This window comes from Rhinolophus sinicus, chromosome 5, assembly GCF_057876585.1.
Source record: "Rhinolophus sinicus isolate RSI-liver-muscle chromosome 5, RSI-T2T, whole genome shotgun sequence".
NCBI classification, from domain to species: Eukaryota; Metazoa; Chordata; class Mammalia; order Chiroptera; family Rhinolophidae; genus Rhinolophus; species Rhinolophus sinicus.
The window spans coordinates 53,650,279-53,669,316 of NC_142505.1; the positions used below are offsets into that span (position 1 = coordinate 53,650,279).

General features: G+C 41.0%; 1 protein-coding gene across 9 annotated transcripts in view; it reads right to left on the minus strand.

The window, feature by feature from the left end:
- The window catches only part of FHIT (fragile histidine triad diadenosine triphosphatase), a 1,364,996-nt gene that overhangs the window by 14,323 nt on the left and 1,331,635 nt on the right, over positions 1-19,038 (minus strand). For 8 of the 9 annotated variants that reach the window (XM_019728377.3, XM_074313199.2, XM_019728375.3 and 5 more), the window contains one exon: positions 6,541-6,647. In XM_019728377.3, the coding sequence (XP_019583936.2) occupies positions 6,546-6,647 (102 nt within the window). In that variant the 3' untranslated portion in view covers positions 6,541-6,545. Of the gene's footprint in view, positions 1-6,157; positions 6,311-6,540; positions 6,648-19,038 lie in introns of those variants that run through there. The other variant, XM_074313197.2, reaches the window with a different exon arrangement.

Sequence of the window (19,038 nt, forward strand, 5' to 3'; positions counted from 1 at the left end):
ACCCCCCTCCTCTGAGTTTGGTGCGTTCCTGAATTTTCACATTGGTGCTTTTGCCAGTTTTGAAAATTCTCAGTCTTTATCTTTTTAAATATAGCTTCCACTGGAACTCTGTTTCGGAATTGGGAATAAATATTTATTAGATTTTCTCAGTGTAGTCTATGTCTTCTGACTGATTTCTCTTATACTTTTCCCCACTCTCCTCTCATCTATCATGGTTCATTTTGAATATTTTCATGTGTGACAATTCCAATTTTAGGTACCTTGTGACTCTACTCTTATTTGTTTTGACCTGTCTCATCATTTGCTGTGGTGTCTGTGTGTACACACACTCATGAATTGGGCATTGTATTTGAAAAAAAAAAAAAAAGTTATTTGTAGTAATAATGAAGGATCTTAGATGGTATTATTTTCTTCCAAAGATGATTTTTTTTTTCTTTGCTTCTGTCAGAAACATAATGGGACTACCAATTTGGGATCACCTTAATTCAATTTCTGGGACTGAGACTTTCTCAGTTGCCCAGATGATTTGTAATTGGGCTGCAGTTGGTGCTAGGTATCAAGGGTATTACTTTTTCAGATCTTTGTTTTCCACCAAGGTGTGGAAAGGTTGGCAACCCAGCTTTTATTGTTTTAGTTCCATCTGCCTCTCCAAGACTCACAAATGCCCTCAGGGGAAAAGCAACCCCAAATGCTGAGCTCTTTGCTCTCTGGATTTTTGTCCTCTCTTCAGTCTTGACTCTATATCTTTTGCAATCTTGTTACCTTTAATAGATATTTTCTTATATTCTGTACAATTTTTCTAGTTGAACACAATGAGAAGTTTGGTTCAAATTGTTTGGTCTGTTAGTAATAGAAGCAGAAGTCACTCTTTTTTCTTTTTTGGTGGTCTGAAAACATCCTGCCTTACAGGGTTTTTCTTTAATTATTGTTTAAATTATTTTTTCATAACCTGAACATTCACATAGCTTACCATCTTTAAAATATTATATAAATCAGAGAAAATAGTAAATCTACATGTTGGCATTGGTAATGGATGCTCACAGTATCCATTGTTCACCATTCATGATAAATTGGAGGTAGTAGAACGTAACTCAAATGTCTTTTGGATCCACAGAGAAGAATTAAATCTAGAAGGAGCACAATTTACAGATGCTTTTGGTAGTATATTTCCTGTACATTGTCTTGTGTTAGCCTTATAATAACCCTAGGATATAATTAAAATGATTTTCATCATAGCAATTCAGAGATAGGGAAAGTGAAGCAAAAAAGAGTGATGTGTTCAAGTTCAGAGATAAATTTAGTGGCAATGTTGAAGGGGAGCCACCTTAAATTATTCAAATATATTTCCACTGAAAATAAAAGATAAAATGGCAGACAATCCAGACATCATTACTGGGAGACTGCAGAATGTCTTTTATGACTAGTGCTCAGAACAAATGATTGCAAAATAGATTTCTGTTTTGGGGGGCGATGGGCTACATAATTTTTACAGAACTATAATGCTCATTTTACCAGTCTTTTCTTTTCAAAGCACATTCTAGAAAGTTCTATGTAAATATCAAAACAGGCATTTGCTTTAGAGAGGGTGTTACCTGCCACTTGACTTTTTCTCTTGATTCCAGATTATTTACATGAAAGTGTAGCAGAGGAATCAAGGTTTGCCTTGTGATACTGTTTTAAAATGGTAATAGTGAACAAAAATAGTCAGGTCTCTTCACTGGGGTCTGGGTATTGCACAGAGAAGGTGGCAGGTATTCATCCACTAAAGCAGTTGGGTATAAGAAAGTGAAAGTGTGTTCCCAAGATGGAAAGTGTGTTCCCCAGCCCTCTCTTTCTCTGTCTTTGTACAGCTCCTGTCCTCTGCAAAGAGCACGTTCTGCCTTACACATGAAGGAGAAAAGAGGGGAACTAGGAAGAAGAAAGGGCACGTGACATAGAATTGGCTAGCATTTAATTTTACTAACACCATTGGTACAAGTGGTTCCAATGGGACAATTTAATTCTATAAATGTTCTGTATTTAGTTCCTACCCTTTTTTCCCTCCAGTATTTAGACTTCAATAAATGAGAATGAGACACAATCTCCATTGCTCACCACTCATGATAAATTAGAGGCAGCAGAACATACTGCAGTGTCTTTTGGATCATCAGAGAAGTATTAAAACCAGAAGGAGCACGGTTCAGAGCTGTTTTGCTAGTGTATCCTGAATTGATTGAGTGCCTAGATGATAAGAAGCTCGATGCCCCTGGAATGTCAAAATAATGCAGCACTTACATAAGAGGTGGTGGAAGGACATTTTAGGCATAGGATGGAATGAGCTGCATAAATACCAGCTATTATTAAAGGACAGGTTATAGATTATTAACATGAATTTTCATAGCCTTTCTTCATATTAACTTCCCCTGACCTCTAGGAGAGTCTTTTTTCCCTGCCTCCCTTTCTGGCAGAGACAAAAATCATAAAAATAGTAGGAAGGGACCACACAGAGTGGAGAGAAGCAAGTAGAGAAAAAAGAAAAAAAAAAGTCTTGGGAGTAGGTAGACATTTTTAGAAGGTTTTTGTCATCTAAGAGTATGCGGATTGATGGGTGATAAATTATCCATTTCTGGAAATGAGATGATGATGAAGAGGATGATGATGGTGATGACAGGCTTTATTTCATTATTATTTTGCAAGTAAAGTTTGTAAGTCTTAAAAATTTTTTGTGGCATTTAGATGAGACTTTTTTGTAAAGGACTCTGTGCTGATCGATCAAGAGGTTCCGAGATTCATAAGGGTTAAAAGTAACGACAGGAAGCTCGTCATTCCTACCATGAGTTGAACCATTAGGTTGGTTGAAAAGTAATTGCAGTTTTAGCAATTTTTCAAACCACAGTTACTTTTGCACCAACCTAACAAATCTCAACAGAACAGTTTTGTATTTTGGTTAGCGATCAATGGCCTGTGGTAATCTTTTGTCTGACCTGTCAGGTACATGTTAGAGGAAGCTGGATCTTGGTAAAACATTTTAAAAATACTCAAACTAAACCAAACAACCCATTTTGGAACCATGGGTGGACTGTCTCATAGAATGTTTATTAAAGGGAGGTTTTTTAAGTATAATTAGATGGTTATTCTTTTGGGCTATAGTAAAATAATTCATTTAAAGACACATTAGATTTCATTCTTTCTGAAGTCTCTATGATTCTATGGTTTATAATTCCAAGTTTAGGCCATAAGGGCTTGCTTTATATTTATCTAATCTAAATAACTGAGTCTTTAATTCCTTGCTACTGAAATTTGGTTCTGTAAGCATAGTCTACATTGAATAAGAGGAGAGAGAGCACAGTTCAGTAGAAACATGAACTGGAGAGGAAGGAGAAAGCAAACTGAAATCGCTTTTTCTGCTATGTTTAAGATGATGGGTCATCTTTTGGTAAAGAGCTTTTGAACACACTAAAGTATCATTAGCCTTAAATGAGGAATGAATCGTCTCTTGCACTTCCGTGCTAAAGAAAATCTTTTACTGTATCCATTTGGGGATGGCTCAGTGTTGGCAAACACATTCATTGTATTGATAATACCCCCAGATGGGATTACCCAGTGGGTTTAGGATCAAACTAGTTAAGGAGCTGAAGTTAACCCTCTCCCCGCCCCCGAGAAAACATGAGAGTAGTATGATCTGCTCCCTGGGCATTTTTCATGACAGGCTGCTGTGCTGATTGATAGTCAATCCTCCCTGAGAAAGGTGAGGGTTTTCCCAGGCTGGTAGCATAGATTTCAAAAGGTATAATTCACTAACGAGAACGCATACCGCTAAACAAACGAGTTTCTTCTTGTGTGCCTCAACTGTCCATGATTATAAGTGTGGGGCAGTGACTGAAATCCCGGTGATTTTTCAAAAATTCCAGTGTCAAAATTTTGCTTTGACAGGATATCTATCACTAGTAATAATGCTGTTTTGGGCTGACTCAGTTGCTGTGAAATTGCAAGGCTCTGTTGTGAGTAAATGAGAAGCAACCAATTATCTACAAAATAATGGCACACACAGAGGAGAGTTTGATGAATTACAAATGAATATGCTGACACAACAGAGTGTGGAAACCTACCCTGCTCTGACTTTCTTTTAGAATTAGGGGTGATGCTTGCGTATTTTACAAACAACACGCCCCACTCACTTCAAACATGGGATGGGAATGGGGACAGGGAGATAATAAAATCTTCCTCCACTTGTACACACATTATTGCTTTAAAAATAAGTAGGAAACATAACATGGCTGTGTAGAGGCAGCAAAACCAAGTATGAAATGCCTAAATAAGGAATTGTTACATTCCAAGAAGGATGCAAGATTAGGCAAAAGATGCAGATCTACTGCTGCATCTAATGTGATTTAGAACATAGACTAAAAGAGCCATGGCAAAACCCTTCTCCCGAAACTCAGCTCAGCGTGTGGGGGCAGAGCAGAAATTCACCTAAGCAGAAGGGAGACGTGGACCAACTCATCAAGTAGGATTCCTAAAAAGAACGGTTCCTTTCCCCTTTGTCTGTAAAGACAGGCATATTTAGTCAGGAAATGACGATGCTCTGGGAGAAATCTTCGAACCCTAAGTTTCTCCCACCTCCAATTACTAATTCTGTACTGTTGGGCAACCCACATTACCTGGGCTGGCTTCAGTTACCATATCTGACTGCCCAGAAAACTGAAGGTGATTTGTAAACAAAGGCCCTTAAAGAGAGAAACGCATATTAGTTAATTAAAAAACCCACAGGCACTGTGGCAATAGTTTGTATAACAAGTTAAAGTAACTATCTTTCTGGCAAGACATACAAGGCAAGTTGAGTTACCTGGAAGGCAGGAGACGCTAGGCCTCAAGGTAAGACAGAAGCAAACACAGACAAAGTGAAGCATACTGGAAACTTGGGGAAGTCTCAATCCTCTTAAAGAAAGTGCAGTATAAGAATCCTGCAAGCCTCAAGAAAAGCCTAGATAGAGCTTTCTTGCCTCTACCTGAAAGTACACATTCCAGAAAGAAAAGCACTCAGCCTAGGAAGCTGTGTCTGAAGAACCGTGACCCCCTTTGGATGGGACATTCCAAAATGACACTAGCTTTCAGAAAAGGAATAGAGAGAGGATCGTTTGCAAACATGCCCTTAGGCCTGTGTTCTTAGGTTAACTAGCTTGATCCTTAAAAGGAAAAAAAAAAAAAAATGAGAAAGTGAACAGGGCAAAAAAAGAAACATCAAAGATAGCTGCTGCCAGCACCACAGTATATCCCTTCAGGCGATTGAATTCAGAGCTGACAAACCAATGACGAGGGGCAATGAAATAAGCTTTCCAGAATGCAAGGGTCTGAGCACAACATACTCGTACAATAATGAAGGAGCAATAGATGAGACTGTGTCCTTAAGTAATTAGAATACTTTAAAAAGGAGGTTGGGGAGAAAAACACCATCAAATACGCATATATTTTAAACTAACCAAAAAGGGCTTACATTTCAAAGTAAAAAAGAAATACAATAAATGTGTTTGCTAGCGAAAAGTCATGATCACTAAGTGGATGATACAATTTTATGTAATTCAGTTGCTACTAGTATTTGTCCAGTAATTGTGTTTTTAATTAGTATGTGATCTACTTTAGCAGCTTATAATATAAACACATTTACACAAAACCAGATGAAGAACAGTTTTTAAAAGGCAAAGAAACGATTTAGAAGAGAGACTCCTTATCTGGGGTCCATAATCCCTAAGAAGGTTTAGTAATAGGGGTACCAGATAAAATACAGGCTGCTCAGTGAAATTTGAATTTCATGGCAACCCTATTTATTAATAAATTTCAGAAGCTCTGAGAGCCCCCTGACATTGTATAAAACTGTGTTGTGTAGATGCCTTCTGAAAAGGAGATTGGCTATAGATTTCCAGGAATCTATGATCTCCCAATAGTTAAATGACATCAACGCAGAGAGATAATTCATTGTCACCCTGACTTTCCCTGTAGCCTGAGCTTCCTAGCAGCCAAAGCTAAAGGGAACACAAGGGGCTTTTACCAAAGAGCAGATGGGGAGAAGCGGCCCAGGGTGAAGGAGGAGCCAACCTGGATGCGAATGGCCTGGTCCTGAGATAGAGATCTGGTTCACAGAGCCTTGCAGACTCACAGCAGGATTTGGGACTTGATCCTGAGGGTGATGCGATTCCCTTAAAGGATGCTGACTCTTAAATGATTGGGTTTGAGTTACACACTATCTCAGGATGCTTTGTGGAAATTTGATTGGAGAAGAGGAAACTGGAGAGAGGTGATGATGGCCTGGGGTGGGCTGGGCTGGCAGAGTAGGCTGGAAGGAAGTGAACAAACAGGAGAGTTACGTGCAAGGTGGCTTGGAGGTAAGAAGCGGCAACTCAGAGGTTGGAATGAATGCCTCAAAGGTCGGGGTTTTCTCACGCTGGCTTCCATGTCTTATGCAGCCACCACCCTAGGCGGTTAGTGCATCCTGGCCCTGGGCAGGGAGCCCCTTTCTGGAGTCCCCTGGAGGGTCTCAGTGATGATGAAATGTACAGTCCGTACCTGTGTCACTGGAAGTAGGCCCGCAGAGCTGCAGCTTCTGCTGCCATGTCCTCCTCCGATCTCCACAAGGCTGGGGAGTCCTCCTCCTCTTTGTCATGTTTCTGGAGCTTTGGAGGAAAAACAAACAAACAAACAAACAAAAAATTATATATATAATAGGCTCATTGATGGGTCTTTGGGATCTCCTTGAGCAAGTGTTGTGAAGTGGCTGAACAGAATTTACAAATCGGAGGCTGGGAGCTGTGTGTCTTATAATTGCATTAGTTGCCAAAATTTGAATACAGGGAGGTTTCACATAAAAAGCCACATTTCCAGCTTTTGCAACAAAATAACCAGACTACACTACACTGTGGCCTGTTGGCTACCTTATAATTGTCTGCTCAGGCTGAGAGTGGTGGTGGTGGGGGGGGGTCTCAGCTTGAGGGGGCATCCTGCCATTTACCAGAATCCTCACCACTCTCCAATCTTCTCCTTTGGCTAGCAGCATTCGTTTATTTTATGTACCAGACATGGAACCATTGAGTTTGCTACCTACCCGTAATCATCTGCCCACGCTGGCCGGGGTTTACTTGCTACTCTCTTTGGCTTAGCCTCTCTTATGAGCTCTGAGAAGTTTTGTTCAGTGAGCCAAAATAGCCCAAGCACATTTATGATAATAATACAAGAGTCATGAGTATTGAGTAAGAAATAAGAGTATATTCATTCAAAGAGGCTTCAAGCAGGCAAATGATTAAATATATATATATTTAATATTAATTTGATGTTTCCTCATTTAATATATATATATATATATATATATATATATATATATATATATTAAATGAGGAAACATCAAAAAATTAACAATAGGTCTTTGTTGAATCATTTTAAAATCCTCTTCAAATAACCATATTTATTTTTAAAACATCTTGTATATGTCTCAGATTTACATATAGAGTGAATAAAATTTCAATTTTAACAGAGAGAGAGGATGTTCTCAGAACTCGCTCTGTTAGAAGAGCTCAATTTTCTCTCTTCATCTCCTATTGCCATTCTGTTTTATTAGATAAATTTGTTACTCCTGTCTGTGGCTCTATACATTGTAAAACGCCAAAGGTATCACTTCTTCACAGGAGGCAGGCGCAGTGTAGTATCTTGTGTTGTCATTTGAGGAGACTGAGTCAAATGATTTAATAGCATCTGTGATGGCTAATGTTTAAGATGTGAAGGGCATCTCTTCCCTGTGTATTCTTGCATCGTGCATCATTTCATTTAATCCTCACAATAACCCATACACAGACAGGGCAGGTACTGTGTAGCTCCATCTTACCAAGGAAGAAATTGAGGTCCCAGGAGGTTCATTGACTTGTCAAAGATCACCCAGCTAGGCAGTGGTATTTCCAGCGTGGTTCCCAACAATCTGTGCCTTTTGATCTCTCCCAGAGGAACTGCCCTGCAGCTACAGAGTGGACAGTTCCATGGGTCCTGCTCCACCCACCAGGTGCATTCACCCCTAAGTCAGACCCCTGAAAAGAATCTTGATGACTCAGCAAAAAATCTGTCAACTAAAGTAGTGGAATTTGCTGTTTCCGGTCAACATCGCTCTCAATCTAACCCAGGTAGACGCCCACCCTGGCTGCTTGAAGCAGATGGAAAAATGTTCCCATTATTTCAGAGCAGACTGATACAGAAGGCAAAACAGTGAGGGAACAATAGTCTGGCTCTCCAGCTGAGCTGTATTTCCATCGGGGTAAGTTTGAGCTTAAATGAGGTTCATTAGCATATAACCAGGCCACAGATATGTTTATGAGGGTCATGGATCTTCCCTTCAGAATCTGGCTGCCAGCATGTCGGTTTTACATTTTGCCACATAGATTTAATTCTCCTTAGTGGAAGAAAACCACATTAAGAAGTCATTTCCTTCCTTGCAGAGGCAGATATGATGCAATTGCTACAGGCGAGTCAAACGGGATTGCTATTTTTCTACTCAAGAACTAATTTTCATTTTGATACTAGCTTTAGGTCTGTTATAAATCCATCTTGTAACAATTCAGTAGGATGACAAAGAACAATGCAGAGCTCAGAAAATATGGCCTCCGCACTTCTGGTACCGCCACTGAAGACACAGAAATCAAGCATTAAGTGGCCTCATCAACGCAGATCATACCAGATGAGTCCAAATCATTTAGAGCCTGCAAACAAATGTTAATGTCTTTCTGGTTATTAGGCGACCGTCTGTTATTGTCATATGCCTTACAGATGGCAACGTGGTGCCAATGCTTAGAAGTCGTTTATAGGAAATAGGAAATAAATAAAACAAAAACTAGTCATATTTGCAAAGCCCTGTTGTACAAGGTTTTTAAAATTTCGAGGTTTCCCTCCTAAATGGCCCGGATGGAAGCCTGTGGCTTTCCTTAGGACAGTCGTGCTCAACCCGACAGTCGTGCCCTGGAATCACATGGAGAAGTTTAAAAACTGCTGATGTGGGGTCCACCTCAGGGATTCTGATTTCATTTGAGGTCTGGGGGTAGCCTGGGGATTGGTTTGGGGAGTTTTTTCAAATTTCTCAGGCAGTTCTAAGATCTACTTAACTGTTGAGAAGTGCTGAATATGGGGGGAAAATGTGTGTGTGGACAGAGCCTATACACATACAGAAAGAATACATCTGTCTTTAAGCCCATTGTTTCTGACCTTATCAAGAGAACTGAGTCTATCCTTTGCAAACTCTGCTCTAGAACTGTTTTTGTTCTGTTCACGGCCTGTCAAAGAGGTGTCTGGGCCACAGGCCCAGTATACGGATTTAGTTCAGGAGGCTTTGAATAGGGTCTCAGTCTCTGCAGGGACAGGAAACCTGGGAAAGGCCCTGGTGGGCAAGGTGCATGTCCTGGAAGAGCCATCCAGGTGACTTGGAAATTAAACAAGCTGTGGTTTGGAATCAAGTTCTGCTTCCCCAAGGCAACCCAGAAACCTGGTGGCTGGAAACCACTGCCCAGCTAACAAGGACACGCCCAATGATCTTAAACAGCGGATACCCAAAACGCACTATTTATCTTGGACGAGCTTTAATGGAGGAGTTTCACTTCAGGTGAACCTTCTAGATTACCTTTGGCTGTCCAAGGGAAAGGCAGTGACTACTAATACACACGATGTTTATACTGTCCATGCAATGCCAGGGGCCAGCCCTGGCCCTAGAACACTGAACCCTTTCCTGTCCTCACGGGGTGGGGCATCCAAGTAAGGAGAGTAGACACCAAACGGTTAATTACAAGTGAGATAGACATTCCCAAAGGGGATGATGCTGGGAGGAGCTAGCCTAGTTTGAATGGCTTTGGAGAGCTAACTGAGTGTTATAATAAAGACTGATGGGGGAGAGACGATTATTGAAGGAGCATCCAGCAAATGCTTTCTAAGATGCGGTCAGGCCCAGACTTTAACAAGGAGAAGGGCAAGCTCCTTAAATCCTTAGTGCCTCAGTTTCCCCCTCTGTAAAAAGGAAGTAGTAAAAGAATTGTTAGTGACGTGCCTGACGTAGTAAGTGTTGCTTAGTTTTTGCTGTGCTGCTGCTATTATTATTATTATTATTATTATTATTATTATTATTATTATTCTGATACGCCATCCCCGTGACAATGAACACTGACCAACCCACAGTAGTTACTTTCAAGGATAAGTGCCTTTACTGACTTCATGTTTCTCCAGGGACGCGTATCTTTTGGACCTTAACTACCCTGTAAAAGGATTAAAAGTTTAGACCCAAAGCAACTAATCTAATGAGACATTCAAGTCTGAGGAGGAAATTTAGCTCTTGTAGCTCCAAAATGACCTGCAATAATCCCTCACTCTCAGGGTTGTTGTAAGGCAGGGGTGTCAAAACTGTGGCCCACGGGCCAACTGTGGTCCGCAATCCATTGTTAATTGGCCCGCAGCAAATTCCAAAAATATATTTAGTTTACTTAAATAAACGAGGTGAGGCAACACATACTTCACCTCGAGTGAGTGGCCTGGCTATTTGTGTATTTTACCGCATATGGCCTTTAGTAAAAAACATTGAAAAAAGTTTGGACACCCCTGTTGTAAGGCGTGAAAAAGATATTAATGGAGGCTCCTTCCAGGTGAAGGTTAAGGGCCTAGAGTGAAAGCATGTGGTAGAGGTCAAAGGTAGTCAAAATTGCCCCGGGAGCATGGTTGCCCGATTTAGCAAATAAAAATGCAAGACACTCAGTTGATTTACTTTAGTATATTTCATGTAGAATCGATGACATACTTTTACTAAAAGAAATCATTGTTTATCTGAAATTCAAATTTAACTGGGCTTACTCTATTGTATTTGGCAATTCCACCTAGGAGACCCCATAGAAAGGTACCACAGGAAGTACTTGGCTTGTATTTGGGTTCTTTCCAAACCTGCCTGCCTGTGACTCCTGGGAAAGACGGACGATGACCATATTGAAGGCCAGCATTTTGTGTATGCCAGGGCTTCTTATTACTATTGCATGAAATGCAGAGTGAATCACCAGCACGGTTTCAATTCCATAGTTTATCAGTTCTAAGAGGCCCTTTTCCTCACATTTCAACATCTCTGAGATCAAAGTATGTCCTAAAATCAATGACGTGTCATAACTTAATTGGCAGTGTTTTTCTTTCTTAGTAGTACATAAAATAACAAAGCTTCTTCCAGTTGATGGTGCCTGGGATTCTATGCCTATAGTTCTCCATCTGTCGTCCGTGTAGTTAAGTCCCGTAAGTTAAATTGTGAGAATGCTCAGCACCAAGGCTGATGTAATACATATTCCTTTCCTTCTCCCTGTGCAACAGCAACAGTTGAAACTATTTTCACAGACACTTGGTTCTGTACAGGCAAGCACATGCCAAAGTTACAAAGTTTGCAAAAACTCGAACCAGTCTTTGTTCACCTTCAGCAGAGTCAAGCCTGTGATGGCTTCTTCAAGTGAATTCTATTTCTATACAGCTTTGAAAAGAGATTAAAAAATAAAAAACGTTAAGTGCGTCTTCCCACTGTATGTGCCTGAAATGATTCTGGGGGAATGCTAGTGTCAACAGGGTTTCTAATGGAAATACTGACATGTGTCGATTTTGACATTGTGCTCTGACTGTGTATGGAGTGCATTATCACGAAGGACGTGGGGTAATAATTAATTCCCTGATGTAATGCTCAAACTGCCTTGGCTACTGACATTTTTCTGGCTCTGTAATGGAATACAGTAGGAGGAATGAGTCACAATAATTTAAATGTTTTTCAGAATTTGGAACTAATCGGTAGTAAAATGCCAAATTATCTTCAAAGGGGGTAAAAACAAATGAAAGCCACTTCTTAAAGAAGCAGGTGGCTGAATGTCAAGTTGGGTGTTATAAAAATACATCAGTAGCTTTCATTGTTATCCGTTTTGTAAAACAATACAAAGAGTAGAATGCTTAAATAAACTACTTCTTGTGGGTTGATGGTTCTGTTCAGTTAGGTGTTTATATAGAGTGTGGAAATAATTTCAATGAATGGGGAAGAAAATCCTTAATTTTATAGATCTGATTTTCTGTTACTACTTTCAGTTTAGCCAACAAGCACTTGATGAACACATGATATATTCCAGGCACTGTCCTAGGTCTTATGAAAGCTATCAAGATAAATAAGCCAACAATCTTTGCCTTCTGAGGTCTCCCCACCCAACAGGGTGGACAGAGTCATACGTACATAATTTAATACAAGTCAGTCTGGATGTAAGTATATAAGTACTGGACTAGGAGTTCTAGCATAGTGCTCTCAGAATGTGTCGGGGAGAGAGTGATTCTTACTGGGGTAGGAGTCTGGAGTGGACTTTAAAAAAATTAGGATTTGCACTGGACTGAAAAGATAGTGATGGGATATTAAGGACAGGGTTCTCCTGGGCTATGGGAACAGCTTCAGCACACACACAATGTGTGTGCCAGCTCTCCGGGACTGTCCCTGGCCAGCTTCCTCACTACTTGCCGCACTCCCCCTCATGAATCCTGATAGGGCATTCTAGCCAGGTCTGACCATCTAACAGAGTGGTCAAGAGAGCTGAAATTTAGTTGTCATTTTGTGAAGTCTTAACATGCCAGTGTTTAAAGATGGGACACACACCCGGGTTGCCCAGAAGACAATTCAAAGCTTCAATGTTCCCTTTACAATCATTTTTCAGTTCTTTTGATTAATCAAAAAAGAAAGTCTCAGTGCGTACTATTAAGAGCATGTTCTTAACATGGTACCAACATGACCTTGAACAGAAAGGGTGGAGCCATCCATATCCTAGCTAGAATATAGTATAAGATGGTTTTGTTTAGATTATATTTATTTTTAGGGTTACTTCCCATTCATGATGTCATCTCAAGTCTCCTTTTAAAGTAAATTTACTTAAGTGAAAAATAAAAGTAGATTTTAAAAAAAGAAAAAGAAAGAAATGAAACAGTGGGGAAGTATGGCATTAAACGTGGTATTAACCTTGGGAGATGGTCCAGAGGTGGGAAGTACAGCTGAGGTGAGGGAAGCAACTGGATATGAGAGGCTCAAGTGTGGGCTTCCCGAATGCAGATGTGACTGTTTCTATTGGGATGAACTGTAGTATGCTCTAGAATTTTTTTTTTTTTTTTTTTTGACAGATTTTGGAAGTCAAAATAATGTCATATTATAATAGCTCTAAAGAAAAACAGCATAATGACCTGCCAGGATGGGAAAACTTTGGGTAGGAGGTGTGGAAGGAGACATTGCAGAAGAGGTGCCATCTTAGCTGAGATGTGAACAATGATTAGACATCCATTAAGCAGAGAGCTGGGGAAAGGGTATTTCAGGCAGAGGGAACAGCAAGTATAGAGCCTCCAGGAAACAGGAAGTTCGGTGGTTGAGTAACTGGCTAGAAGAGTGAGGGAAGATTATTTGCAGCCCTTGGGGATGACTAAGACATTTGGATTTTATTTTTGTGTGCACAGAAGATATTAAAGGATTAGAAGCAGAGAACTAAAGGGACTAGGATAACTTTTCATAAAAAGATGCCTGTCTGGAGAATGAATCAGAGGGCGACAGCTACGGCAACAGCCAGATAGGAAGTAATGAGAGCTGGGGTGGCATGGATGAGGAAGGGGCAGAGGGGTGCTTGGTGGCCCCGTAAACCAGTGTGGTGGTGAGTTAGCAGCAACATGCACAGCTTGTGTGTGGGGCTCGGCCCTTCCCTGTAGACAGACCTCTGTCTGCTGGCTTCCTTCCTCACACCTTGTAAAACACACCTTGGCTCCCCTGCTCAAGGCTTCTATGAACTAGTGTGAAAATCCCTCCCTTCCTGCCTGATATGTACCCCCTCGTCAATCAGACATTTCTCAACGTCCCTAAGTCCCTAGGTAGCCTTCTCGGGCCATTTAGATTGGCGCAGGGTTACATTTCATGATTTTGGATGTTGTCTCACTTTCTCTGTCACAGTCAACATCCTGTGAGCACACATTTCCTTCCTAAACACCAAACACTTTTCTCTAAGTGCTGGTTATGGAGCAGACAGTCCCTCACCGTGGGCTTTCTTGGTATCCTAATGAATTACCTCATGAATTACCTTTCACTTCATTAGGCAAAAAAAAAAAAAAAAAAGGTATTGTTTCAACCACATTTACTTCCTTAGAACCCCGAGGTTCTTCAAATATTTTGTGCATAAATATGTTAATTGCTTTCCCTCTTACTCTCTATGTGGGGGATCTTGTGAACTGGAACCCTAGACTAATCATTAGATGGTGAGACCTCTAAGTGCAACCAAATTACCCCTGCTTCCCTCCGTTCACTGTGAGGGTCCCCAAAGCCCAGACCTTTGCCCTTTGTGGAGAGAGATTCAGGTAATCAACAAAGCATTCATCATTTCATTAGTTGCCAAAGCTCTGACTTAAGCCTAATGTGCTTGAGTCAAAGCAAAAGTTTTTTTTAGTGCTGCCAGTGGGGCCAAAATGCTGAAATAAGCTCTTATATTAATTAATGGTATCCTACTTTCACAGAGTATAGAGTGTTGATGTTTAAGAATTTGTAACCCCCAAAAGTATTTATTAACTAGAAAAATCACAGCCCTGGAAAATAATTATGCCAAACCACTGTACTATAACAGAACCCAATTGCTTATCCAATTATACATTAAAGTATCACATTGTCAAGCCAATTGCCAGAGCAGGAAATGCAACTTCACCAGCATCACAGTTTGGACCAGATATTACTCAATTGACTGTATGTACTGTGAATGGTCTTCTGAGCATCCTGTACACCCTATAAAACCTGTACAAACCAAGGGGGACAACTCATGCCAGCCATCAGAAAAGCACTTTAATTGACTGGACCTTGGAGTTTGCAGTTTTCCATCAGAAGCTTGTTGGGAGCGGCTCAGAAAAAGAGCAACCCTGGTTTCTGGTTCTGCGCAGCTGATTTCAATTACAATATCAAATGAGTCACTTCCTGTAGGCGGAGCAATCAGGGGCCAACCTGGAATCTGGAAAAGGTTAAAGAAAGGGCCTCCTGGGTCTGCGGCACTGCCCCCTGCTGGCCACCATTTAGAACTTCCTTACCTGACAGCAGGGGACTTAAGGGACAAGACTTGGGAACAAGGTTATGAGGGGCTCATGTGGGGTTAATACAGGAGTCACTACATTTGAGAATTAGCGGCACAGAGAGAGTGAAGGGCAAACTTGACTTATTCTTAGGGCATCCTCTGCGGACATTGTCTTCATAGCTTACTCCAGTGAATCTCATGTTTGTAAGGGATGAGACCGATCTTGCCTAACTGTTGGCTTTAGCATTTCGGAAGAAAAGCCGATTATGGCAACAGCTTGACCACCAGGGTTCAATGGAGTCACCAGTTGTATTCACCCAGCAGTTCAATGTTCTTCAAATTATAACAAGCTCTCCATAATAGCCACTTTGGGAACAAGGCCTCCTGTCTAGCTGCCATGTTTATGGTAGCAATCACCACATCACAGTAACGTCCTTCTTTGGATTCTCGCAGCTTGCTATGTCTGATACCCAGTAGTAGGTTTGCAAGAAGCATTTGCCAAATGTGTCACTAAATTGCACTTTCCCTCCCAACTTACTGGCTGCGCAAATGCATCATTCCCATTTTTCCAGATGAAACACTTGCGTCTCTTAGGAACTTCTAAGTTCAACCAACATCACATGGCTAATTAGGATCCATATTTGTTTGGATTAGAAATACCGTTTGCTGGCTCCTAGTGCACTCATGGATCCACTCTGTAAATTCTTGGGAACGTTCCTTTGGTTCATGTTTTTGAAAACATGGTGGACAAAGCCACACAGAAAAGAAAGCCAAAGTTGCAAATGGTGATCAACCCCCACACTGGGTTCAGGTCTGGCTGGGCTGGGCTGCCTCAACTGGATGGGCAAGTGCATCTCAGAGCAAATAATGGCTGATGACCAACACCGGGCTCCATCATAACTGACCTTTATGGTTTTCAATAGGTGGGAAATTGGGGAAGCAACAGGGACTACAGATTTCCGCCAGTTTGATTTCCTTAGGTTTCCTGTTTCTAAGAGTATGCTCGTGAAGAAATAAAATAAAAGCTCTTTTGAAAGGAAGGTTGTGATGGAGCAAACTTAGGAGAAGGACACATTTATTCAAAAAGCAATTTTCTTGGCCAGTCAAGTTCTGAAAGCTTTTCCCCTGTGTTTGGGATGCTGGTGCTCAAGCTAATGTTCCCCTTTATTCCTAGAGTGATGTCAACCTGTGGTGCTCAGAATATGGAAAGGGAAAGGCAAAGGGCCCATTCTGTTCGACTGTCCTGGACATTTTGTTTCATATACACTATGGCTTCTTTTTTCAGAGGCACCTTATAGAATTTAGAAGCATGGTCCAGGCAAGATAGCTGCCCCATCAGGAGGGTGGGATGTCTGCACTGTGAGAAGTTAAGCCAACACACAACATGCAAGCAAATGCATGCAACCATAAAAGCAGCCTCAGAATCCTGCTCAACACAATGCTCCAGGCAACAACATCTGGGCCCTCAAGACAAAAGCCCCCTGGAGAAGCTGAACTAGGTTGGCGGTTGCACAATACAGGTCCCCCAAGCCCTGGAAGCTCGTTTCTCTGCAGAGCTCATTAAATTATTCAGCAAATGGTGCCATGTCTACCGTGTACTAGCACAGTGTATTACTCTGTGCAATGGTGAGCAAGCTGGAAAATGCTTAGTGCCTTGGGGTGCTTACAGCTAGGAGAGAAGGCAGGCAATTGGCGAGTCATCCAAACTATTACTACCATGAGAGAGACTAAGAATGAGAACTACATTAGACAATATGGTCAGGGAAGACTTCTCTCAGGAAGTGACAGTGAAGCTGAGAGGGATCAACACGTGCAAATACCCTGAGGTATCTGCGTGGTCTCTGGCCTGGCTGCAGCCCAGTGCCTGAAGCAGAGAGAGGAAGTACCCAAAGAGAGCAAATGATGAGGTGGAGACGAGGGTGAATCTCCCTTCCTCTGGTACTAGGGGTGCAAGTGCCAGAAGAGAAGAGGGAGGGATTGGATGCTTCATTTGGTCATATCATCTTTGTCTAGCACCTACTTTTACTTTTTGCTAGGCTCAGAAGAATGATAATCAGGTGAAGACTGAGAAAGTCCAGACTTGGTGAGGTGAAGGTGGAGAGGCCAGCCAGAACAACTCGGCCCAGCTTTGGCTCTGAGCAGGAGCAGTGCCACTTTGTGGTTTGATTTGTGCTTACTGGGCCTCTCCCTCACCTTCACATCAGGCTCCGCTAATAGGAAACTTTCCACAGAAAAGCAGGTGAGCAGCAAGCTATCTGCACAAGTGGTGACCACCACGGAGCAGGTTCCCGAATGTTGACCATATGTTTGGCAGAGCTAAAAGCGCTACCCTAGCACCATCCGGCCAGCTACCTGGCACCAGCACCCACGTGCTGGCAGATGAAAAATGGCCAACATAAAATCTATATTCCAAAGGCGCTCACTACTCCGCTGGATTGGTCATGATTGCTTCTTTCTACAAGACTGCCGTTCTGCCTCTGGTTACAAAACTGCACCCCTTCTAAGTAACCTACCTTCTGTCACTCACAGATCCATTCATTTCTCTTGGAGCTGTTCCAATGCCCTTCAAAGAACCTGGCCCGTGTGAGCTGCACAAACAAATTAGGAGCCAACCTTTCCCAAATGCCTCTCTCTATTTCATTTAAAAACCTTCTTTAATGAAGACATAAAGCCTTGGATATGGCTGAAATGCTAAGCTTACCAAGTGTGACAGCAGATCTTTGTCACAGAGGATTTCAAACGTCTTTTTTTTTCCTTTTGTTAAAGCCAGAATACTTAAATGGAATAAAACGAAGGTTTCCCTGTTGCCTGCTCAACTGTTTGTTTTAAATACCCAGTAAGTGACCATAATCCAGAAATCAGCACAAACAGAGATATAAGGCAACTGCAAACACACACATACCTCTTCACCACAGTGAATTAAAATGCAATGCCAGGCTTGTTGTGACTATTTCAACGCATAAGGTTAGAAAAGAGACACCCTTACTTTTTCAGCTTCCTGCTGTGACTCTAACCTCCCAATTATTTATTACTGATATGCTCAAGAGGCCAGGTCTTTGTTTATATTTATATTTGTAGATATAAATATAAATAATATACATAATATAAACTATAAATATATAAATAAGTATAAATTCTCTCTCTCTTTCTCTCTCTCTCTATATATATACATATATATATATATATATATATATATATATATACACATATATATATGTCTCCTAGGCTTGGCTCATATATATATATATATATATATATATATATATATATACACACACATATATGGCGTGATTTAAAAACATATCTTTGATATTCCCGTGAAAGCTGAAAATATCACTGTTGGGAGTTATGCCTTCATGAATGAAAAACCCATAAAAATCTTTTAAGGGTCCTAATCTTTTAATTAATCTCACTGCAGTACTGTGAAAGGGTTTAAAGAAGTTTGGTTGGTTTTTAAAGGATAAAAGATCAAAATGCTTTAAAATAGTTTTATAATTTCAGGTATCAATTTAAAGGCCCAGACTTTAAAATTTTAATATTTTAAAAATGCTTGTTTCTAGAATCAGGGTTCGCCACAGAGCTTTAAAGGTCTCCAGTCCAACATCATAGCACATCTTTATTCTTTCTGCCATTTTGTTTCCAAGGGACACTCGCGCCCTGGTTTGAATGCTCCAGGGATGAGGAGATTACTACTCTCTGACCCTTATCTGACAAGCTGTGCTGGGAGACCATTTTTCCTCACCCTGAGTCTGACTCCCTTTCCCCCATCTACCCATAAGGCCTAGCTCCAGTTCTTAATGTCACACAGCATAAGATCAAGTTGGTGAATTTGAGCTACACCTAAATCTGGCAATATGGTGGGCCTGACTGGATCCTCGGGACCACTCTGGCATTGCTGGTGGGAGGATAAACTGGAGCAACCTCTTTGGAAAACAATTTGGCATTATCTCTAAATTTGACAATGAAAAAACCCTAT